The sequence below is a fragment of the Typha angustifolia genome, chromosome 1, assembly GCF_048772165.1.
Source record: "Typha angustifolia cultivar Huaian chromosome 1, ASM4877216v1, whole genome shotgun sequence".
In the NCBI taxonomy this organism is placed as follows: domain Eukaryota; kingdom Viridiplantae; phylum Streptophyta; class Magnoliopsida; order Poales; family Typhaceae; genus Typha; species Typha angustifolia.
The window spans coordinates 2,818,474-2,841,046 of record NC_133239.1 but is presented as its reverse complement, the minus strand read 5'-3'; the positions used below and the strand labels follow the sequence as shown (position 1 = coordinate 2,841,046).

Sequence of the window (22,573 nt, the reverse complement as noted above, 5' to 3'; positions counted from 1 at the left end):
ATGGAAATCTTATTCATTACCCTCCCTGGAAATGGGTTATGATCAACATTTCCTTCTTCCAGATGTTATCCATCAATTCAAAAGTTCAAGGATTTCAAAAGGCAAGAAGCCAAGAAGTTAGAAGCACCAAAAAAGAGGAATTTTGTCATAATGGATAGAATATTAGAGTACACAAGGCGAGAACAACATTAGGCATACTTTGATAGTTATTGATGCAAATCTAGAATGGTATACAATGTTTTGGAGAACAATCGACCCAAACAAGTAACTAAAGTAAAATATAGTAAGCAATAACTGATAAGAAGTTAATTGATTAAAAGGATTACTACTAGATGGAAGGAAAGAAAACCACTCAGATAACTCAGATAAGGCAGTAACTTCCTCAACTCTCAAATATGTATGTTGATAGTAGAAAAGCCTAAAATATGGTGTAAGAAAAGACTTCAGAGTTTAGGTTTACCAATAAATGGAATAGTAGTGCTTTTACTTTGAAAACCAAGTCCTTTTCTTCACGTCCGGGCACCCAAAGACTCTCTTTCACTACTGGAATCTTTTGGACAGCAGCAATAACCAACGAAAAAATAGAGGGTGAAGAAGAAGAGAGGTTTAGAGAGGAAGTAGAAGAGATTAGAGAAGGATCTTAAGATAGAGTAGGAGAAAGGGAGAGAAAGAAAGAGAGAGAGAGAAGAAGAAGAAGACCACAGGGGAGAAAGTGAGATATCTTAAATAAATCTTATTCCAACTTGTCTTTGTTTCTCATGCAATAACCCTTAAATAGGTTAACAACTTTAATTCTAGCTGATTCTAATAAAAACTTATTTCCTAATAGGACTCTAATTGATCATCTTACCTAAATTGATTGATCCAATTTAGGTAATAAATCAATGTGGACACTCCCCACATATGAGCTTACCATAACTATCAATTAAGATTCTAATAGGAATTCATTTCCTAATAGGATCCTAATTGATTAAACCTTACCTAAATTGACTAACCCAATTTAGGTAATAACTCAATACGGACATCCCCGCATATAGGCTACCATATCTGTCAATTGACTAATTCAATTGATTATTTGAATTAAAAAGCAACGATTAGACCAAAATTGGACTCAAGTAATTCTATTTTGGTCAAATTGAAGATGGTGCCTACATCAGTTATGCACAATTCTCTGTTTTGTCAGTCTTTTTTATGTTAGCGGATTCTATTGTACATGCTGAGCACATAACAACATGGAAAAGCACAACTTTGTTCAATCATATACTTCAATGTGGATGGGGAAAGTGGAGTACAATTTTGCAACCCTTGCTAAATAATGATATACAAATATATCAAAAGTCTGATTTTCTAAATAGATCACTTATGCTTGAAATATATTTCTAGAATTTTGTCTTGCAAATAGACAAGGAAAAGGATATTGCTTGCACTTACAATCTTCAGGATTATCCATCATAAATCAAGTTGTAGCTTCACTTCCTACCTGTAAATATCTGACATTGTTCTAGGGACTTAGCAAGACAAGCGTCTTTAAACAACACACATAATGTAACAATCTTCACTCGAATCCACTAAGGCTGGAAGTGCCAACCTCGAACTGGAAAATATAAAATGAGAACAAAAGGGTTTTAAGGTCGGCAACCATTGGCTCCAAGTGAATAGGCATATAGGCAATAATACCTCAGTATTTTTCCATTACTCAGATCTTTCAAGCTAGCATTCAATAACAAAATGAAATAGAAATAACAACAAACTCCTTAATTGCATAAAAACTTAAAACTGAAATATATAAATAGTAGGGATAACCTAAAACCTGCAGTTTTATGATCATAAAAGTGGTCTTAGTTGATCATAAGGTCCACATTGATCAGTTGTGATCCGCAAATAGTCTGGCCTCACTGCAGGAAAACTGTAATGGAAGAACAAGCAATCATCTCTTTCTGACCAATCCTATGTCCTCACCTTACTCCTCTTAGTCTTCTGCACCTGCTTATCACCCACCTTCTTTGTCTTGCTCTTGTTTTTCATCTCATGACCGGTAGAGTGAAGCAAAGCGATTTCTTTTCCTTGTCCATCCTTCCTCTTCTTGATATTTCCAACTTTGCTCTTCTTCTTGTTCTTCTCATTCATGGCTTTGTCTTCCTCATCCAACTCATCACCTACTCCTTCTCCAGTAACATCATCCTCAATATTACTGTCTGTATCTGCATCTTTCATCCCCTCCTCCTTCTTCTTCTTCTTATTCCTCTTCTCCTCTTTCCCATCTCCGATCTCTGGCACATCCTTCTTTGCCCTCTTCCTCTTGTTTTCCATTTCCTCCTCGCCATCAACCTCACTCTCCTCTTTACCAACCAAACAACCACCATCGACGTACCGCATCACCTGATCCATCTTCCCATTTTTCTTCTTCTCCTTCTTCTCCTTCTTCTTTTTCTTCTCTCCCTTGACATTCTTATCCTCCACATCAAGACCCCCCTTTTGAGGCACATCAATCTTCAACCCCACCTCCGGCACCGCCTGGTAGATTGGCAATGCAACCGAATCCATCGCCTTGATATGCAGCGACCGCACATTCCCCCACTTCTTCGGCACCCTCGCGACCGCCTCCTCCACGACGGCCATGAAGTTATCCACAATCTGATCGATTTCCATGGACAGCCTTCCGACTTTGATGCCGCTGCACGTGCCGGATCGAAGGTAGAGGAAGGTCGAATTCAAGCACCGCTGGAGCTGCTGGGGCCATCCGGGGCGGGAAAGATCGAGCGGCAGCGGGATCTTCTTCTTGCGGAAGAAGGACTTGCCGAGGAGGCGGGGGAGGAGGGGGATGACGCGGCGGTCAGCGACGAAGAGGTCATGGGAGCCGCAGAGCTTGCGGCGAGACTCGAACGGGCGGTAGTCAGTGCGGAGGTCGGAGATCCCGACGACTTCCGAGATGGGGAGGTTGAAAGAGCGGGCGAGGTCGAGGGCGACGGAAGGGGAGGGGGAGGGGGAGGAGGAGGGGCGGTCGTCGGCGATTAGGAAGACAGAGGTGGAGGAGGAGGAAGAGGAGAAGAGGGGGTGGGGGAGGGGGAGGAGGAAGGGGTTGGTGCGGGAGGAGGAGGGGATGCGCTTGAGGGAAATGACGAGGTAGAGGAGGTCGTCATCGTCGTCGAGGAGGAGCTGCGGCTTGCGGGTCTTGGAGCGAGAGCGCATCCAGGTGAGGAGAGCGGAGACGGCGGCGGTCACCGCCTCGCGGTTGATGAGGCTCGACATGGGAGCGACGACGGTGGCGGCGACGATGGATTCTTGGGGTGTACTAAGATCGACTTTATACACCCTCTTTACAAAAACCCTAACAGGGTTTAAAGAGACGATGTTAAGTTTGAGCAACCATTCGATACTAACCAATTAGTTATTAAAAATAATTTTTATCTATGAATAAATTAAAGGGTATATAAGATATTTTACACATGTGACTACATTAATTGATAAAATAATTAATATTATTATTTTCTTATTGTTTCTCTTTATAATTATTTTTTTACGAATAAGAGTGTTAGAAAATTAAAATATAACTAATTTATCCTTATAATTTAAAAAAGTGACCCATACTTTGGTTCATATGACTGGTACTTCTGATTTATATGATACTTTTGATTAATTTTATTTAGTATCGTTTAATTTCAACTATTCGATTAGGAAAGAGAAATAAATAATTCTTATTGAATCATTTATCCTCATAGGCATAGTTATATTAGATCGGACATTGATCTGGTTACCGATCAGGTATGGGTTAGTGGTTCAATTTAAAAAAAATATTTCAATAATATTCAGATATATTTAAATAATATTTAGAATAAAATATTTTATAAAATTACTATAATTGTATGTATATCACTCAAAACATATATTATTTATATAAAAACTAAAAATACTATTAACTAAGAAAAATATATGAAAATAAAATTAAGAAATTTCTTTTGTATCTTTTTACGTTTAAATTGTCGAGTACATCCAAGGAGTCTATTAGTTATGTCAATCTTTTAAGACATGGTATCGAAGATCACCAACCTAGAATAAAGAATAAGAAAAATAAAATCTTATATGCACCCTAAATCCCACTAGCAAAACAAATCACGATGCAAGATCCAAAATTGGCAGATTAAGAAGTTGCACAAGCACAATCATTTATTGTGATTTTTATATTTATATAATTAAATTAAGTATCTTATCATAAATGTTCTTCAAGTAACGTGAGGTTGTTTCGAGGCAACAAAAAGTAAAATTTAGGGGTTAGAATAATAAAATATTCATATAGTAATATCTTAATAAAATAAATGCAAAATATAGGTTAAGTTATAACTGGTAATAAAATCCGAACCGAGATGAATTTGGATCTTTAAATCCAGTTCAAAGTTGGTTCAATATGTGAGCTTAGATTTGACTCGTTCGGATCAAAAAATAAAAAAACCCCTTATTAAGTCACTGAGTTTATGAGCCATAAGAATTTGAATTCAAAAAAACTCATACAGGCATACAGCTAAACTCTTTTAACCATCCTAGGCGCTATTCCATTAATTAGAGACAGACACTGTTCTTTTAGTTGAATCTCTATTATAATTACTATTGTCAAATTTTCATACTAATTTGTCGCTTCTAATCAGCGTTTATCTTGCTTTTGTTTCATCCTTCTAATGATTTGCAAACTAAATCTAATTTTCAAATTTATTGGAGAAGAAGAAGGTTTTCTTTAATGCTGTTGTTAGATTCTAACATATACACAGAGAAACGTTACCCTTTGAGGCCTTGAGAACACATCACTTTGGTCAAATGTGGTTCAACCTATTCTTCTGAAAGACTCAAAAAGTCACCTATTCCTCCAATAAGTTTGAAAAATATACTAGGTTTACAACAACAAGGATAAAATCTCATATCCAAGGTTAAGCTCGGACAAAAATTTAAAAGTCATGAAGAACAAACCTTCATCTTAGCAACACAAAGTTGGACTATAAAAAGAACTGAATTCTCCAAGTTTCTTGACAAAATAGTTTATGTTGTTCAGCCACCTATGCAAACCTCCTCCCTTCCAGCACTAGGAGATGGCACCAGAAAACACAAATTCATACCAACAAAACATTTCAGTCAAATTCAAGTAGAACAAACAAAATATATTTTTTCTTTGCCAAAGTTCCAGGTCAGGGAGAAGAAGAACCATTTACATGTGAATGTAAAAACTCAAAAGAGAGCTCCTAAGATTATTTCTACAAGGGCCCTTAGATCCAAGAATTTGAATGAACTATTAGCCCAGTGGTAAGTCTTACTTATAAGTTATAACCTAAATTACATATCATAGAATGATTCCCATTGAAAGTGACAAGGGGCCTATAAGCTTAAAAAATGATCGAAGGAAAGTTTCATTAACTAAAAGAGAGAAAAAAAAGGACTTAACTATCAAATGATATTTTCCTTCGAGGTGGTTGAAGGGAGCATGCCTCAGCTAAAAACTTCAGAAGTGAGTAAGGAATTAACTTTCAAGAGAAAAGAGTAGGGGAGCACCAAAAGTTCAAGTCCCTATAGAATGCCTTGATAAGCAAGCCCATGCTGCAAAGTTCACCTGTAGGAGCAGCACATCAGAAAGCTAACAAGTCAACCAAAATTTGCAAATCAGTTAGCGTCCTCATCCTTTAACCAATGCATCCATTAGAACAATAATACATTCAGAACTTGCAGAAAAATTGGATATATTGTTGCTCAAAAGAAGATTCTCTCTACCGAGGAAAGCAGAGATAAAGTACGTTACATGACAGTATTAGATACAGAGAATCAGAACCTTTAACGACTAACAAGGACTTCATCCTCACATAATAGAGATTGTCCCTGGAACCATCAAATTATTAATCCTTAAAAATGGGGAACTCCTTTACAGCAGTTAGTCCAAAATTGAACAGCTGCAGAGGAGATTCTATAGATAATCTCTCCTCTGACGACCCTAGGTGATTTGGCATGAATTCTGATAATCAGAAATTAACTATTAAGCCTAGATTAAGCCCACCAACTCCTTGAATAAGGCAAAGCCTGTCTTACAAGGGCAACATAGTCAGACCTTACTGACTATATGTGACAGTGCAGTGAACAATTGTTACTACACAGACCAGCAAGTTCCTTGAAAGGAAGAGCGTGAAACTCCACCAAGTAAATGAAGCAGTGGTGAAAACTTACCAATTATGTAATGAATTCAGCAGGTTCTCAATAGAACTTGTTGACAACCTGCCAACTATATGTGGCAGCAAACTGGATAATTAAACTTTGGCAATGTTATTGATCAATTCCATGATGAGTACTGTTTTACCTACTCCAGCTCCCCCAAACAGTCCGATATTGAGAAGAAAGGGATTAAACCTTTTTAAGAAATAAAGTTTAAAAGGTAAAAGTTCATATTACAATGAATCACACGTATTACTTGCTTTTTGCAATCAAAGGTTCTAGTGAAATGGGAACAAAGATTCCTAAAAGCTATATGTTGCTGGCCAACGAGTAACGAGTAATCATCACGTATACAGTAAATGAGTAGCTACGGCTAGATATCTAGACTGAGCTGAAAAGGGGAAAGATGTCCTGCATACTATATGTCACGGGTAAATGAATAGCTACCAAAGTATACATGTGGTAGCTAACTGATAGCTACTGAATACATATTAGACCAGTAGGTTCTTTACTTCACAGGCAAACTCCATGGCTATATGTGGCAAGTGACTGAATTGTTAGAAAAAAAAATGAGAACCACAAATACTTTACTGGTTTGCAAGTGTAATAAGAAAAGAACTTACAAAGGAAGAAAACAAAATCAGTCTTTTTGTGTGAGAAAATTGCTAAGTACCTTTACTTAGTCCATTATGCACCACGATGATACTCCAACTCTTTTGTATTCTCTAGGAGAACCTGGTACACCATAGTCACCACAATAGAGACACATTTAGAGGATGAAAAAGGAAAGGACGAATTTCTACACAATCTGAGAACACTACAGGCTGGAAAAGAGAACTCTACGACAGAAATAATATGCTAGGAAAGAATATATAAGAAGGTTTATTTTAATTTGCACTGAAGATACATGCTAGATAATTCATTAGTAAATATTTGGGAAGTAGGAACCATTACACAGATAAACAAAGTAAAAACAGGGGCAAGATGAATACATGCAATGGTCAGAGTAAAATGCTACATTTCTTACATTTCGAATGTAATCAGCCACTGCTTTGCATCCTTCAATTGCAAGTTGCATAACATTTTCAAAAATATCCATAGGTAATTTTGCATCCATCTGAGGATTAAAGAAAAGTGATTTCTCAAACACAAATTAAAGCAGAATATCAAGGAGAATTTTTGTAATCAGGAAAATGTAACTGATAAAAATGAAGGTTAAATGGAGAGGAAAGCTTGTGATTATCCTCAAATCAAAGAATGAAAATTGAGATGCAAGGACATTTAATATATATTCACCAAGGCAATCTTAAAAAGATATCAACAAACACATACATTGGACAATTAAAGAATTGGAAAATTAAAGCCGTTGATTAATATAGTGTAACTGAACTAGGAAAATTTGAGACCAGGCTACTGTCTTTTACATGAAAAGTTATACTTACCGCTATCCTAAATAGTTACCAAATCTTTACAGCACAGATAAGCAAAAATAAGCAATAAGTTGAAGGACCTTGTAATCCGGTCATCACTGTTCTCATCACCATTTTGAACCCCAATAGAGGTTGGGATATCTGCCTAATCTGACAAGTCTTCAAGAAGTAGGATTCTAAAAGAGATAACTACCTTCATAACATGAATATATAGATTAAAATTTATGTACTTCTATATGCTTCTTCATATTCTTATTATATTTTTTATTAATAATTATTTAATTGACATAAATTAAAAATAAATAATAATTTTTTCCCGTCCCCACGAAAAATTGAAAATCCTAGCTCCGCCATAATTGTCCTCTATCACTTTCTTATCCGTTATAGATCTACCATATGGCACAAAAACCGAGATGGCAATAATACAAGGATTGACTATATCTTCATAAGAGCTGTTAACCTCATATCAACCCTAAGAAAATTACAAAAAATTTCCTGGGAAGGAACCAGGCAAAAGAGGTTCTATCCATGAAATCTGGGAAGCTAGAATGGCCTCTAAAATTGACTGCAAGAAATAGTTAAAATTCCTCTGAACATGGACGATGTTGACATGAACTTGACTATGACAAGTTTTAAGCAGAATATACCGAGAAAATCTGACTAAATTATAGTAGCAAATAAGGATTATTTGTTCACCATAATAGTCATATTACATTAACATTATCTTGAGGACTGTGATAATAGCTATTGCTTTCAGGAAAGCACTAGCTAATTGCAAATATAGATGACAAAGTACCAACAATATAGATGACAAAGTAGCAACCTATACATAGACATAACAGAGTAACTTCTTGTCTAAACAAAGTTAGTGTCAAATGTAATGTGTATTGAAACCCCAGATAATTTGAGGTACTGCCAATTTTTTATGTCGAAGAAAATATGTCACACGCCACATAAAAATTTTAGAAGTAAACATGCAAAACTAATGTTACATGGAAAGACTTTTGAGCTTCCAATGGACAAACAATCAAGGACAAAGTACTCAGTATCTTAGAGACCTGAAGAAGAGTCACTTTATCCATCTTTTCCAGTATCCCCACAGTGACATCTGGGCCTCCAGCACTATCTTCTGCATAATTTAAATCTGGCCACAAGACTCATCAAGTTTAAATATTTCTCTTATTAATGTCATTAGGTTTTGAATATCTTGAATCATTTTAAGCAACATCAATAGTCACACCGAGCAAAGGAGTGGAGCAAAGATATCCAGCACTACAAGAGGTCACAATATCACGCATTGGTATTCTAGCATCAGCAAGAGCCAAAGTTGCAGCATTGATGCATGCCGATCTTGTTCCTGTTAAAGCCAAGTTGCATTCACATACATCATAACAAAACAGTTAAACAGGTAAGCTAGAAAAGACAGTGAAACTTCATGCATGCACAAGTAAAACAAGAATCAGAGAAACAGTAGATTGGAAAGAACATAAAAAATTCAAAATATACAACTGGACAAGATAGCTTGCAACAAACAAAGCCCTGATAAACTCATGATGATAAATAACATGCTTACCACCATCAGCTTGAAGAACTTGGACAAATATATCAATCTGCAAAAAGGGAAAGCAAATATAAAAAGGAAAAAAAAAAGAATCTGGTCTAGTTCTACTTTGGAAGAATAAATGATTTAGGAGTTCTAGTAGACTGACTTGTGAGTGTGGCATCAAATCTGCTAATATGCATGCCTCCATGGTTTGACGAATAACTAATGATATTTCCGTAGATCGCCTGACAAGAATAAAATTGAATTAATAGGCTTATCAATATAATGAGTAATATTTGTGTTCTAACTCCTACTACAAAGATATGCATGTAAAGTACCGTTAAAATAAATAAAACAAAATAATTAAATCTTCAAAAGATAGCAAGATATATGTGAATGATGTAAGGTTTAATGTGTCAGCTAAAATAATGAAATGGTGTCATACAATTTCTTGCTTCACCTATTGATCAGCTCTAAACTCCATACTTCTCCACACTTCAGAAAATATATAACTTAGATACTTGTCACCCCACTTTCCACATGTTTGCCCATTCACCTCAATATTGAAAATATTCTGCTGTGGACTACAAGCTTAAGTGACACATTTCATGTCATGAGTTTTGGAGGTTAAAGAAAATGGGTTAGGTAATATAGATTATGTAAGCATTTGTACAAAGAATCAATTTCTGAGTGGACGAACATAAGAAATGGTGCAGTTAGATGTCTTTATTGAACAATGTCAAGCAAACTGCTAAGATATTTGTACCAAAGGACTCAAAATTTTGGTAAGGCTTGCTGTACTTTAATTTAGATATGGCAACAAGAGTACTTCAGTACAGCTCTACATGTGCAACTAAGAGATTTTTTTGGACATTACAACAGAACATATGAAGCTGAAGACTTTGTATGGATTTCCCTTTCGAATAAAATTAACTTTTTTTCTGAGAACACGACAAATTCATACGAGAACCCTGTCCCTGGTCACTACATGCTGATATGCTATGACATCCTAATTCAGGTAATATTTCGAAATGAATCAATTTTATCAACCTTGAGATAATAAGACTTGCATGACCACCATCAAGTATCAGCATCCCCTAGGTATATATTCTACCCATGATCCAGCAAAGCTCCACGTGCTGAACTGCGAGTCTCAACTCAAACCATATTACTCTCTTACATTTTCTAACTCACGATGAGCACAACAACATAGAAGCTCCTTGGACCCAAGCAAATGCCAGATTGATTTGAAAAAGATAGAATTGCAAAATACTCGATTTAAAGGGGGAAGCACCTGTCACCCTTTGGCCTTCTCGTCCGATCTCCAGTACTAAAATTGGCCATGCTATACTCGCAGCGAACCTGCAGGTGCAATTTTCAGCATATAGAAAAGATGTAATCTTTCGGTAAGAAAATCAAATACCTCGTCACTAAGAAAATGAGAGTATTACCAATGCTTGGCCATGGGTCTGCGAACTCCTATTCTGGACCTAAAATGCATAAAGTATGATAAATCAATTAAAAGACCAAACCCTTAACAAAAGGACAACAAAAAAATTAGAATAAAAACTCTTCCATTAGTTTTTCAAATTACTAAGTTTCAGAGTATATTATACTACATAATTAATAGAGACGAAGAAATAAAAGAAGAACTCGACTCTAACCTCTCTGGGCCCGTATACAGCTGCGATGACCCTAGTATTGCCCATCTCAAAAAGAGCAGACCTGCACTCGATCGAACAAAGAACAACGACCAAAATCCACCGCTTCATGCAAGCTCTAGATGCAAGAAAGGAGAAGAACGAAAGAAAATGGGAGATCCAAGAGGCGATACCCATCAGCACTTGCGACAACGCCGAGTTCACCTTTGATATGCCTCATCTGGAATCCAAACCGAAACAGTTTGTAGAGAAGAAGAGATCAAATAGAAAGACTACAAAGATAGAGAGGATGAGGAGAAAGGATTCGTGATACCTCGTTCGGAAGACGCCCATCTATGCGAAGGCCGGTGAGGGTATTGACGTACTCCATGGCTTAGGATTTGCGATACCGAGAGAGAGAGAGAGAAGAGAAGAGACAGCGGAGTTTTCTTTCTTGCAGAAGGTTTTGAAAGGGTTTTCGACGAGGCTACTTATCGGTCCAGGCCACCCTTTGGGCCGATATCGGCACTAAACTCGGCCCAATTTCATGAGATTTAGTTTTAAAAATAAAGTTTAAATAAATAGATAGTCATAATATATTTTATATAATAGATTTATTATCTATAATGTCGGACTCAAATTGAATTTGAATTCAATCAGAAGAAAACTAGATTTAGATTCTTTACGAATAACCAATATACTATAAGATAATCACAATAACATCATTCTAACAAGTCACGACTTCTTTTGGCAATAAAATGATGATAATTTATACCTAAAATTTAGACCACAATACTCTAATCATTTCACCCAAAACAATATGAACTTTGACATATTAAGTGAACATAATTGTATCATGGAAGTATATTTTTCGAGAGCCTTGGGATTATTATATTCTAAAAGAATTACAGCATTAATCCAAAGTTTTTATTTATATAATTTAAGCATTAGACTACATATCAATTGTCTATAATTTTTAGAAAAAATTACTATAGTTTGAGGTCTTTTTTTTATTTGGTAAATATATAAATATATATATATATATATATATAGAGAGAGAGAGAGAGAGAGAGAGAGAGAGAGAGAGAGAGAGAGAGAGAGAGAGTTTTTAGAGAAGTCTATCAACAAATAAAAAGGTTATATTTTGAGTTCATTATCTTTCACACAATATCGAATAATGTTTATTGTTACAAAAGATTTGGGATATTTGCAATCCTATGCATAGAAATAAAACTATTCTTTGTTACAAAAGAGAATGTTAAGTTATAGTCACTAAATCCAAATTTAGGTGAGTAATTGGATATCATATTAGATAACTAATTGATCTAAGATATTTGGCCTTTACAAAGCAAAGATAAGAGTTCGCATAGAAACAGAACCTCACAATGAGGCCTATTCTTCCAACGGCTTCCTGCTCCTCTATCCGTTCGTTTCCTTCATTCACCACCGCCCTCCACCTCTCACCTCAAGCTCGCTGCCATCTATCCTCCAATTCCAATCCATCTCGCAGGCTCGCCCTCCTCCAACTCGGCACTGGTGAGCTCTCAATCTCCTATCTTCTCTCGCTCATGAACTGTTCGAGAAAATGCCCATTCGACACCTCTTTTACGATATACTTTATAACAGCTCAAATGCAAGTCGGTAGAGATATATCTGAGTTGTTCAGTTAGATGAACCAATCTGTTGGGGTGTTATCATGCAGTCATTCCGCAGGCGCAATTGTTAGGCGTAGGGACTAAGTTTGCAGGGGCACAGGAGAGCCTTATAGAGACCAATACCAATGGAAGTTTCATTCGAGTTAGTCCCACAGTTAGTGAAGAAGGTGCCGCAGACTGGGTGAAGAAGGATAAAAGGAGAATGCTTCATGCCGTCTGTTGTGTTGGAGATCTGGATAGGACTATAGAGTATGATTTATTTCATTGCTCCTCTGCTTTCAATGTATTAAGGTTGTTGGCTAATTGGCCATCTGGGTTATCTTTTTCGTCAAAACATAGATTTTACACAGAATGCTTGGGAATGACGTTGCTGCGGCGACGCGATATACCAGAAGAAAGATTCTCGAATGCTTTTGTTGGATATGGGCCTGAAGATTCTCATTTTGCTATTGAACTTACTTATAGTAAGTTAACTGACCATGTTTCTTTATGCTGTCACTCTATATTGATGTTTGAAGATCAATTGTGTCAGATTCTTACTCCTAATACACTTAATTTAACTTTTATGTTCTAATCAAGTACTGTGGAAATTATTGTGTATATGAACTTGTTCCTGACAAGATTATGCTGTGAACAAACATTGGCAGACTATGGTGTTGACAAATATGAAGTAGGAACTGGCTTTGGTCATTTTGGAATTGCTGTTGCAGATGTAAGAACTCTTTTCCCAGTATATATTTGTACTCTTGTTTTGTCTTGCATTATCTATTAAATCAAATTCGTGCAAAATTGTGGGGAATGCATTGTATGTTAAAATTGTATCTTGCTCCAACCATTAGTTTTGCTCTCTTTCAAATCTTTCAGATATCAGATATCTTTTCATGAATTGACAACAGGTTTCCAAAACATTGGATCTTATAAAGGCCAAGAGAGGAAAAGTAATCAAGGAACCAGGACCTATAGAGGGCAGCAGTTCTATGGTTGCTTTTATTGAAGATCCTGATGGTTATAAGTTTAAACTTATGGAAAGGAAACTTACTCCTGAGCCTTTATGTCAAGTAATGCTCCAGGTGGGAGATATTGATCGTTCTGTTGGATTCTATGAAAAGGTTAGTGCATTAGGATGCTTACTCAATTTCATCTTTTGAATCTATTCCTTTATATTTCTTATTTGTTGCTTGCTCATATTTTCTAGTTCTAAAATTTCTCTTGTTTTAAAATCTAGGCTTTTGGAATGGAGCTTCTACACAAAAAGGAGAATCCTGCCTACAAAGTAAGCATGACGGACAATCTATCTTTGGTTCTTGTGGGTCCTCTTAACTATGAGTCTATGACTCAAAGTTATATTATTGATTTGTATTGTGTGTGGTAGTCAACTCAAATGCACTCTTTACCAGTATTCAAGTGCAACAATGGGATATGGACCGGAAGATAGGAATGCAGTTTTGGAATTGAGATACAACTATGGGGTTACAGATTATGATAAAGGCAATGCTTATGTACAGGTGAAGTACTACTTGTCAGCAAATACAAATTTACTGGATCATGGCTTTATGATTTGCATTATAATAGAAATGGATTGTTGCATATAGAGACTCACATCTCTAGTTATCAGATTGCGATAGGCACAGATGATGTCTATAAAACTGCAGAAGCAGTAAACCTATTTGGTGGAAAGATTACTCGTGAACCAGGGCCCTTACCTGGTCTCGCCACAAAGATAACAGTGTGTTTGGACCCCAATGGTTGGAAATCGGTATGACTCTATACAAGTTTAACAATTCAGGTTTAAGAATTTAAGGTTACGATGCTCATATTAGTTCTCTTCAGCATAGTTTTGTTAACCTCCACTATTATCTTGTGCAGGCCTTTGTGGACAACAAAGACTTTGACAAAGAGCTGCAATGACTGAGCTTACTCGACCACTTAAGAAGAAGCAAAAGTATCACCTAATTATTGTGCATCAACAAATTTGAGTAAGTTTAGTCTCTTTGTGATGGTCTATTTATATTCCTTCACCTTATCGCGCTCTATTTCTTGTACATTTGGGAATTGTTATTTGCACAAGTGAATGGTAGTAGCTTCTTCGTGTAGGTCAACCTTGTTGCTCGATCATTTAATATGCAGATGAGCGTGTTCTTGTAAAAGGGTTTTGGTTTCTTCTATACAAGGAAAGATATATAAATTATCAGAAGCGTCACTACTTTCCCCTGTGATATTGATTATATAATTACATACAGTAGCTTTCACCTGTTGAATCGAATTGATGTGCATTTCTCTCCTCCATGGAGTCCGTTGACCTTTTGATTACATGCATTTTTGCATTTAAAAGCACAAGATGCTATATATATGCTGCAAAAAATTTGGATTTTCGTGTTAGCAAATAGCTAGTAGTTGACCTTTGAGAATTAATTTGCTCTTTTATTATTGATCCTATTATGTGCTGCCAAATCCTCACTGCAGAAATTTCTTGCAGCCGGGGCTGCATAGGATCTACTTTATATTTTCTTAATTTCTTTTTCTTTTGCGACTCTTTCTTTTTTGTTTATCCATATTAACCCCTCCTTTTTTTTTCATCCCTGTTTTATTATATATTAGCTAATAATTAGAAAAGTCAGGGGTCCAAATGCAATTTGGATAGCCTTAAAAAACCTCGAGCCAAAAATAAAGGGAAAAGCAGGGTGTAAAACAAAAACTTCCCTCGTTTTATACTTCTTTTTGGTCCACCGACGTTCTTCTCACGCAGTCGCTTTCCCCACGCGCGCACGCGTGCCCGTCTCAATCGCCGAGAGCTCGCTTTCGCCCACGCGTGCGCGTTGTCCGCTCCATGTTGGTGGCCTCGGTCGTGTGCTGCATGCTTCCCTCTCGGGCACACGTGCACGGATACGATCTTCTAAGCTTCTAGAGAGAGATGGCAAATGGCTTGAAAGTTTGGGGGGGTACGTACGTCGGTACGTGATGGAGATCAAAAGGGCAAAAAAAAAAAGCCCATAAACGAGGAGCATGTTTGCTGGAACTTGGGGCATCTGGGTCTTCTTTATTACCTATTAAACAAATAGCCAACCCAACCCAACCCTAGAGTGCTTCCATTACGTACACAAACATCTACAGCGAGGTAACAAATAACAAGCCGCAAGTGTTATATATACCTTTAGACAGAGACAGAGACAGAGAGAGAGAGAGAGAGAGAGATATAGAGTTCAAGAAGAGTCAGGTATCCTTTGTTTTGACTATCTTGGTTCTTCTTGAGTCGTCTTAGCTAGTTTGTTAATTTTAACAATCACTCATAGATATGGAGCCCAGCGAAGTTAAAGCCTCCTCGGAAGTTACGTGCATCGAAGCGGAGGATTCCGATACCACGTCGGACGCCGGCACCGATGGTCTTCAGGCGGCAGAGAAGGCTGACGACTCGGAGGGCGAGATAACTACGGACGATGTGTTCCATGAAGAGGGTGTTAGGAGTAAGATTTCGTTCTTGGCTGCGATAGTTGGCATGAGAGAGTGCCGCGAGCCCGGGGTTGTGTTAGCTGAAGTTGTAAGGGTTCTAAAGGAGCTGGAGCAAAAGAGAAAACTTATCGGGTTCGGATCCTCTCAGCAACCCGAAAGGTCTAATGAAAAAGAATGGAATTAAATTACGTTGACAATTAATTCGTTTTCGTTTGACAAAAAAAGGGCGAGGGGAAACGAATTTAAAAAAAAAATGAAAATTACAAATATTGTATTGTTTATAAATGAATATATGAATGGTTATTCCAGGATCGAACACGCAGCAATATAGTTATTGAATCTGGACCCAGATTCCTTTGCTGGGCACCCCTTTGGTCACCACGAAGACCAAGTAATACCCCGGCGGCGCGAGCTCTGGCTTGGGCGGCGCCGCCACTGTGACTGTGTACCCCCCGCTCCCGTCCTCGGTGAACATCTCCGTCTTCAGTATCAGCAGCCTCTGGTTCATGGAGAAGCCGTGCGTCGTGAACGGCGGCGCGTACATCGTCACCATCACGTCCTCCTCCTCCACCGCCGCCTCCACCTTGAAGTTCAAGGTGAAGCTCCCCAGATATCGCATCCCGGTATTCGCCGCCGCTTCCTCGTCAATCTCCGCGCGGTTCTTCGCCAGCGCCGGATCGAGATAGGGCGGGTAGAACCGCTCCACCCTCACTTCGGTTTGGAAGTCGACCTTGGTGAAGTGGTAGGCGTTGTTGGGATTGCTGCCGGCGACCAACACGGTGGCGTCGGGGAGCACGGCACTGCTGGAGTGGTACATCCTGGCGATAGTAGTCGGGGCGAGCATGCGGAACCGGTCGGCGGGGGCGGCGTTAGGGTGGTAGAGGACTGGGGTGAAGACCGGGTCCCGGCCGAAATACCACCCAGCGCAGCCCTTGCTTGCGCCGTTGATCATGAGGATCTCGGCGGATGGGAGGATGAGCATGTCGCCCATCGTTCGGGCTACCGGCATTTCCTCGACTCTCCAGTTTGCGTTCGGCGTGGTTATGTTGATGCGGCCGCAGCTGGTAAGCGCGGGGAGGAACTGGTTCTTGCCGGCGGCTGTGAAGGAGTTCTTGGTGGCGCCGCCGCAGACGATGACCTCGGCGTCGGTGGGGATTCCCTGGCGGAGGTCGAGGGGGAGGAGGGCGGACATGCCGGACGCGGGGTAGTTGCGGGAGCCACCGTCGAGACGAGGGAGCTGGCGGACGACGATGTGGGTACGCGGGTCAAGGATGATCGCTCGGTCGTTGGCGAAGACGAAAAGGGTGCCGTCGGGGGCGAGGTGGACAAACGGGTAGAGGTTGTTCTCCACGTCGTCGGTGGTGTCGATCAGGAACTGGAGGGGGATCGCCTCCGCATTCTTCTGACCGGCCTGAGGGACGAACTCGTAATTGAAGCCACGGCGGCCGCCAATCACGATGAAGCTGCCATCTGGCAAGATTTGCTGGGTGGCGTACCTACATTATTGTTAAAGATACTTATAATGGCATTACCAGGCGTAATTTTTCAATTGCGTCTACTATTTTGTTTATATTGTGTGTCGTAACGAAGGAAATTAAAACATACCATCTACTGTTGCCAAGAGAGTATTGATACTCAACCCAGTTACAGGTGGGACAAGGAGAGATGTAGCGCACGGCCCTATCGCCCTCGGCGTAACCTCCGGTTTGCACGAGGGTCCCATCCAGTGCAAACCCCCCGGATGAACACCACGTGTCAGTCAACACCTGCATTCGAATCCCAAAACATGAGGCCCGACATATAAAATACTGAAAAGATAGGGGTGTGATTAATCATAAATAATTAAATACAACTCGAACCAACACATATTTATGCATGCGTACCTTGAGCGCCCGATACTTCCCAGTGTTATAATCAAACTCAACCGCATGAGCCCAGCAATCCAACGACTTGTTCTTGCTCCGTTGGTCGATGCGGCAGTTGCCGTTGGGCAGTTTAATCGTCGACGGCCCGAGGGAGGTAGTGTCGAACATGATCGCCTTGTTGTCCTTCAGGATCGCCAGGTGCATCGCCGACACCCCGGAGGTATTGGTGATGAGCTCCCACTTACCGGCGAATCCACCTGTGAAGTCGGAGGCGGCGGCGGTTGTCGGGGGCTGGTTGACGGCTTTGGGAATATTCGAAGGCACGAGGAAGCTGTCGGGATTACTGCCGGCCGGCGGGAAGATGTTGAAGAAATTGTCGAAGGGGAAGGGCTCGGCGAGGGTGGCGGCGAGGAGGAGGGGGAGAAGGAAGGAGGCGGCTTTGAGAAGAGTCTCCATTGTTGATGAGACCTCTCAGTTGCTTTTCCCTTCTATCGTTCTCTCCCTCCCTCGCTATCTATCCTTATTCGTATTCCTCCCCTCCTCTTATTCTTCCTCTCCCTCTTCCTCTTATTCGAGCGGTCGACCTTTGTACGTGGGGATCGGTAAATATAGCATGGGGGTTTACTGGCTCATGCAAGCTTATAGCGTGGACCGTGTCGTGTTCAACAGTTCGGGCCCGTTATTTCGCCAAATACCGAAAACGCCATCGTGCTTCACCGGCGAATGGCGATGGTTTTACTGGACGGTGGCAATTTTGTTATTTCGTGACAGCTGGAGGGTGCATAGTTGTCTGGACAACCGAAACAGTTGGGAGTTAACCGTTGCGTCCAATGTGGCCGTTAGCTTGGGCGACCGCGTTATCTAACGTTGGTTCAATGGATTGGTGGAAATTACTTGGTCGTAGTATTGGAGCACAATTTTCTAATTTTAATTTCCAGATAAATTTAGACTTAGATTATTCTTTTTCTCTTACAACATCCAACTTTTATTTTCTTTTTCTTTTCTTTTTTAGCAACCTCTCTACCAAAAGTTTTTTTAATTATTATTATTATTATTATTATTATTTAAAAGTTCATAGATTAGATATTGGCTGAACAAAAGATTAATTATTTCTTAATATAAAGGCATCTAGACTAAGAAGAATATAAGATAATAGGTTGAGTAATTAGGTCAACCCTCCCGTTAATCGAGTCGTAGAAAGGCTAGTTCGAACCATTATATCATCGAGCCAAATCTATAAACCAAAAGTTGTTGAGCCAATGTTCCAAATTATTGTACCACATAACTGATCTTCCAAATAATCTCACTAATGAGCAATCAAACCAAGACAAGCTTAGTACACACTTTTTTATCTTTTGAGGGAATTCACTGGTCACTTAAATTTGGACGTTTGAATTAAAGGATGAGTGGGCCAACATCCAACAGGAGAAGTCCATCTCCTATTTTGAGCTGGCCCAATAAATATTTGACAGTACTAGAATTTGATATCTAATAATTAGGGTAAAAATAGGTCATTTGATGTGATTCCATATATGAGTTTTATTGAATATGATGAGTTCTATGTAGACACAAATATGAAATATGTGCTGAAGAAATAATTATTTTTTTTCCAAATTCATATAATAAGAATAGTGAAATAAGAGCAAATTGCTAGACAATTGAATGATGCTATGTCTCTTATAGCTTTACAAAATGAATTTAGTAAAAGTAATGGGATAGTGCCTCGTTTAATTAGCTGTTTGAGTATTCAGGTTTAAATCCCAGCGGCATTGATAAAATTGAGACACTGTTCTCGCTTCCCTCTAAAAATAATGAATTTAGTAAATGCAGCAAATCAAGTAGTAAATACAGATACAATTACGATATATAATAATCAATATTTTTATTTTTAAACCTCAAACTTGAATGATCCACCTAAAATGCTAAGTTGGGTTGAAGTTCTAAACTCTAGCTGGATTGAAACTAGCCAAGTAATTAACCCAAGATCAAGATCTTCCTTCTTCTTCTCCTATCTCTCTCTCTCTCTCTCTCTCTCTCTTGTGATGCAAAAGATCTAAAAACTAATAATATGCACATCATGGCTTTTGAATATTACATCAACTTGGCCGCAAACTACCATGCCATTCTGCTACCAACTTGTATCCTTTACAACACATCATAACATTCTGGCCAACCAGCTTCATGATTATTGAGTGTACCATTAAGCATTAATAGATCGAAGTGCATGCTATCTCTCTCTCTCTCTCTCTCTCTCTATATATATATATCTATGCTTCTGCAACTTGCGAGAGTGGCTGTGTTAATTTGCATGTCTGGTGGTGGATGCAAGTGGTGGTACGTAGTCATGCAAGAATCTCGATGCTCTCCTTTGATAGGAGTAAAAGAAATGGAGATGATCTCCAAGTGGGTGTGAGGTTTGATTTAATTTTCATTTAATAATGTGGAGAAGAGAAACACATGCATGTTACCATTTGGATGCATGGAAGGACCACATGTGCCCATCTAAAGTTCAATGGTTTAAATCATCAAAAACATGCAAGAGAAATTTATAATGAAAAATGTACTACAAAATATATATAAAGAAGAGAAGGAAAGGCTTAAAAGAAGAAAAATATATAATCTCCCTATAATGAAGATATAAAGAAGGTAATGACTACATACAATTTCTAAATTATAATTTGTCCTGTAAACAAAAATTCTTGCTCCGTCACTATGACAGCACTAATGTAGGTATAATCTAATGAAAACAAATTAATATGAGATCATATATGCGAGTCTGAAAGGTATTTAGAAGAACACTTGAATGGTATAACAAGAGTAGTAATGTGTCTTATATGACAAAGGAATTGCAAGTAAAGAGTAAGAGATAGGTTGAAAGATACACCAACCTAGGCATTTATACTCTGCATGTAATGAATTGATGCTGTAACACCTTTTAAATACATTTTATATAACTATAGGATTATACAAGACTAGCACATAACAGTTGCATTTATGCTATGCAAAGATTATTGCTCGATCGATAGGGGGATGATACCATCAACATTAGATGAAGGCATCTGGAAAATTTTCAGACTCATAATTTAAGATCTAAATCTAGTTCCTGTGTGTTGCCTGAGTCGGAGTTTGGACTCGCCGAATCTGTTACCGACTCGCTCCGGTGGTGGTGGTGGTGGTGGTGGTGGTGTCTTCTCTTGTAAGCTGAGTCCTGCGAGTAGATGTAATCAATCGAGTTTTAGGTTCTTTTTTTTTTCCCAATAACTGTTAATATATACATACTAAGAATCAGCAGACCTCGTAGCATTGATTGAAGAGGGGCAGTGTTACCGTAGATTGATCGTAATATGGCGTAGAAATATTATGATGACTGAATTGAGGTCTGGTGATGAAGATGAAAAAAGATAAGGAGATATAAATAGTAGTAAGGTTTTCTAATTTAATGTTTAAATAGTTTTGATAGAAAGAATGGGATGAACAAATTAGTACCTGATAATGGAACTAGATTGGGATTCGCAGTACCTTGCGTTGCTTCCTTCAGTTCCATATGAGATCTAAAAACATGAAGAACATAATTTGAAAAAAAAAAAAGAGGATGAAAGATGAAACCTATATTGTTCTAGTTGTTATATATGTACCAAAAGAATGGAAGAATATATTGTTGATATATACATCTTTTCCTTCATCAAGATGAGCTTACCATGAAATTCGGATGATAAGTAGTGAACTTAATGGAAGAAGAGGAAGACGACGGCGCCATCTCTCGCGCATCCTCCTGCCAAAAGAAGTAGGGAATTAGCATCCACCATGCATCTACCTCTACCCCCATGACATAGAGATATATTATCATAACTTCATTCAAAGTGCATATTTCTCTTTGTGTGTGTGTGTGTGTGTGTGTGTATATATGAGAGAGAGAGAGAGAGAGAGAGAGAGAGAGAGACCATGTTGAGGTTGTCATGTAATGAAGATTGGAGAGAGGGATGATGGTATCCAGCCATTTCACTCTGTAATCTGATCTTCTCCAATTGAGCAACTCCAAGGCCTCTCTGAGGTTGCTTTGGCTTCTCTGAATTGCTCTTCCTCCCTTTCTTTAAAGAAGTAGGTCTTCCACTACTGAAGCCAAATTCACCAAGGTTGTCCCCCATCTACTACAACTCCTAAAGTCCTACCTATGATGCCTATCTACAACCCTAGAGAGAGAGAGAGAGAGAGAGAGAGAGAGAGAGAGGATCTAAGAAGAAGAAGAAGAAGAGAGAGGAATAGTTGAATTTAATTTATAGATATATTGGGGAGTGAATACAAGATGGATGGATCCCCAAGATCTCTCCAAAGTTGAGCCAATGACAAGGTTTACAACGGTGGAAAGGGATCGCAGGATGAAGACTTGAAGACAGATACTGTGGGATGGAAACTCCTCTCCTTTTTTTTTTTTAATCTCTCTCTTCCTCTCCATATATGTTTACATTTAATTTGTGGTTAGGATGTTGCTATATTTCTTTATGGTGTGACGTACCAACGTGATATAACGCCAACCTTTATTTATAATTAAACTAATTAATAAACCTCCAGAGCTACTTATTCGTCAATGAACATAGATCTTTGTCTTAAACCTTTATAAAAATCTATCCCTAAACACCCTCTAATTTTAATTTCTCTTCCCCCCTCCAAATTAAATTCTTCAGTTAACTTTCCTGTACCCTATTATTACTTTGACCAAACTAATTATCTCTTAATATAAAAGAGATCGCCCGTATCCTTTCGGTAGATGGGAGGAGGGGTTGTTAGGGATCCACTTAGAATCGTACCATCCATG

At 38.6% G+C, this 22,573-nt stretch overlaps 5 protein-coding genes across 7 annotated transcripts; 1 reads left to right on the top strand and 4 right to left on the bottom strand.

Moving 5' to 3' along the window:
• Positions 1 to 1,664: 1,664 nt before the first annotated feature.
• On the bottom strand, positions 1,665 to 3,328 carry LOC140780084 (uncharacterized). The gene has a single exon (XM_073125412.1). It carries the CDS (start codon positions 3,247 to 3,249, stop codon positions 1,948 to 1,950), a length of 1,302 nt encoding a protein of 433 aa, XP_072981513.1. The 5' UTR covers positions 3,250 to 3,328; the 3' UTR covers positions 1,665 to 1,947.
• Positions 3,329 to 5,123: 1,795 nt separating this feature from the next.
• On the bottom strand, positions 5,124 to 11,245 carry LOC140780090 (exosome complex component RRP41 homolog). Its single transcript, XM_073125425.1, has 12 exons — positions 11,128 to 11,245; positions 10,988 to 11,034; positions 10,818 to 10,878; positions 10,605 to 10,643; positions 10,448 to 10,515; positions 9,320 to 9,398; positions 9,184 to 9,220; positions 8,851 to 8,967; positions 8,669 to 8,754; positions 7,208 to 7,297; positions 6,854 to 6,915; positions 5,124 to 5,590 (listed from the first exon to the last, which is right to left on the bottom strand). Exons 1-11 carry the CDS (start codon positions 11,182 to 11,184, stop codon positions 6,868 to 6,870), a joined length of 729 nt encoding a protein of 242 aa, XP_072981526.1. The 5' UTR covers positions 11,185 to 11,245; the 3' UTR covers positions 5,124 to 5,590; positions 6,854 to 6,867.
• An 803-nt stretch (positions 11,246 to 12,048) lies between these two features.
• Positions 12,049 to 14,708, top strand: LOC140763230 (lactoylglutathione lyase GLX1-like). Of its 3 annotated transcripts, XR_012104814.1 has the most exons (10): positions 12,049 to 12,329; positions 12,496 to 12,697; positions 12,788 to 12,912; positions 13,096 to 13,160; positions 13,345 to 13,557; positions 13,674 to 13,754; positions 13,846 to 13,953; positions 14,064 to 14,204; positions 14,315 to 14,424; positions 14,543 to 14,708. XR_012104814.1 is itself a non-coding variant. In XM_073101361.1 (9 exons), the coding sequence occupies exons 1-9, from the start codon at positions 12,179 to 12,181 to the stop codon at positions 14,354 to 14,356; spliced, it is 1,128 nt and encodes a 375-aa protein (XP_072957462.1). In that variant the 5' UTR covers positions 12,050 to 12,178; the 3' UTR covers positions 14,357 to 14,708. The 3 variants fall into 3 exon arrangements, 2 of the variants coding, with proteins under 2 accessions (XP_072957462.1, XP_072957580.1); XM_073101361.1 differs by having other exon boundaries at positions 12,050 to 12,329; positions 14,315 to 14,708; XM_073101479.1 differs by having other exon boundaries at positions 12,056 to 12,329; positions 13,674 to 13,721; positions 14,315 to 14,708.
• A 1,498-nt stretch (positions 14,709 to 16,206) lies between these two features.
• On the bottom strand, positions 16,207 to 18,216 carry LOC140759730 (aldehyde oxidase GLOX1-like). Its single transcript, XM_073096368.1, has 3 exons — positions 17,779 to 18,216; positions 17,501 to 17,661; positions 16,207 to 17,391 (listed from the first exon to the last, which is right to left on the bottom strand). Exons 1-3 carry the CDS (start codon positions 18,214 to 18,216, stop codon positions 16,227 to 16,229), a joined length of 1,764 nt encoding a protein of 587 aa, XP_072952469.1. The 3' UTR covers positions 16,207 to 16,226.
• Positions 18,217 to 20,670: 2,454 nt separating this feature from the next.
• LOC140764552 (protein SPEAR1-like) lies at positions 20,671 to 22,160 on the bottom strand. The gene is made up of 5 exons (XM_073103166.1): positions 21,702 to 22,160; positions 21,458 to 21,532; positions 21,247 to 21,311; positions 21,055 to 21,139; positions 20,671 to 20,968 (listed from the first exon to the last, which is right to left on the bottom strand). Exons 1-5 carry the CDS (start codon positions 21,903 to 21,905, stop codon positions 20,837 to 20,839), a joined length of 561 nt encoding a protein of 186 aa, XP_072959267.1. The 5' UTR covers positions 21,906 to 22,160; the 3' UTR covers positions 20,671 to 20,836.
• Between the last annotated feature and the right edge of the window lie 413 nt (positions 22,161 to 22,573).

Coding starts and splice junctions, on each gene's coding strand:
- LOC140780084 (XM_073125412.1), bottom strand. CDS start 3,249: ATGTCGAGCCTCATCAACCGCGAGGCGGTGACCGCCGCCGTCTCCGCT.
- LOC140764552 (XM_073103166.1), bottom strand. CDS start 21,905: ATGGGGGACAACCTTGGTGAATTTGGCTTCAGTAGTGGAAGACCTACT. Junction 21,140..21,246: donor CAATCTAGTTCCATTATCAG/GTACTAATTTGT, acceptor CTTCATCACCAG/ACCTCAATTCAGTCATCATA. Junction 20,969..21,054: donor TCTTCAATCAATGCTACGAG/GTCTGCTGATTC, acceptor ATCTACTCGCAG/GACTCAGCTTACAAGAGAAG.
- LOC140780090 (XM_073125425.1), bottom strand. CDS start 11,184: ATGGAGTACGTCAATACCCTCACCGGCCTTCGCATAGATGGGCGTCTT. Junction 8,968..9,183: donor AGTTCTTCAAGCTGATGGTG/GTAAGCATGTTA, acceptor TGGCTTTAACAG/GAACAAGATCGGCATGCATC. Junction 6,916..7,207: donor TGGCTGATTACATTCGAAAT/GTAAGAAATGTA, acceptor ATGGTGTACCAG/GTTCTCCTAGAGAATACAAA.
- LOC140759730 (XM_073096368.1), bottom strand. CDS start 18,216: ATGGAGACTCTTCTCAAAGCCGCCTCCTTCCTTCTCCCCCTCCTCCTC. Junction 17,662..17,778: donor GGAAGTATCGGGCGCTCAAG/GTACGCATGCAT, acceptor ATTCGAATGCAG/GTGTTGACTGACACGTGGTG. Junction 17,392..17,500: donor TCTCTTGGCAACAGTAGATG/GTATGTTTTAAT, acceptor ACAATAATGTAG/GTACGCCACCCAGCAAATCT.
- LOC140763230 (XM_073101361.1), top strand. CDS start 12,179: ATGAGGCCTATTCTTCCAACGGCTTCCTGCTCCTCTATCCGTTCGTTT. Junction 12,698..12,787: donor GATCTGGATAGGACTATAGA/GTATGATTTATT, acceptor GTCAAAACATAG/ATTTTACACAGAATGCTTGG. Junction 13,755..13,845: donor ACAATCTATCTTTGGTTCTT/GTGGGTCCTCTT, acceptor ACTCTTTACCAG/TATTCAAGTGCAACAATGGG.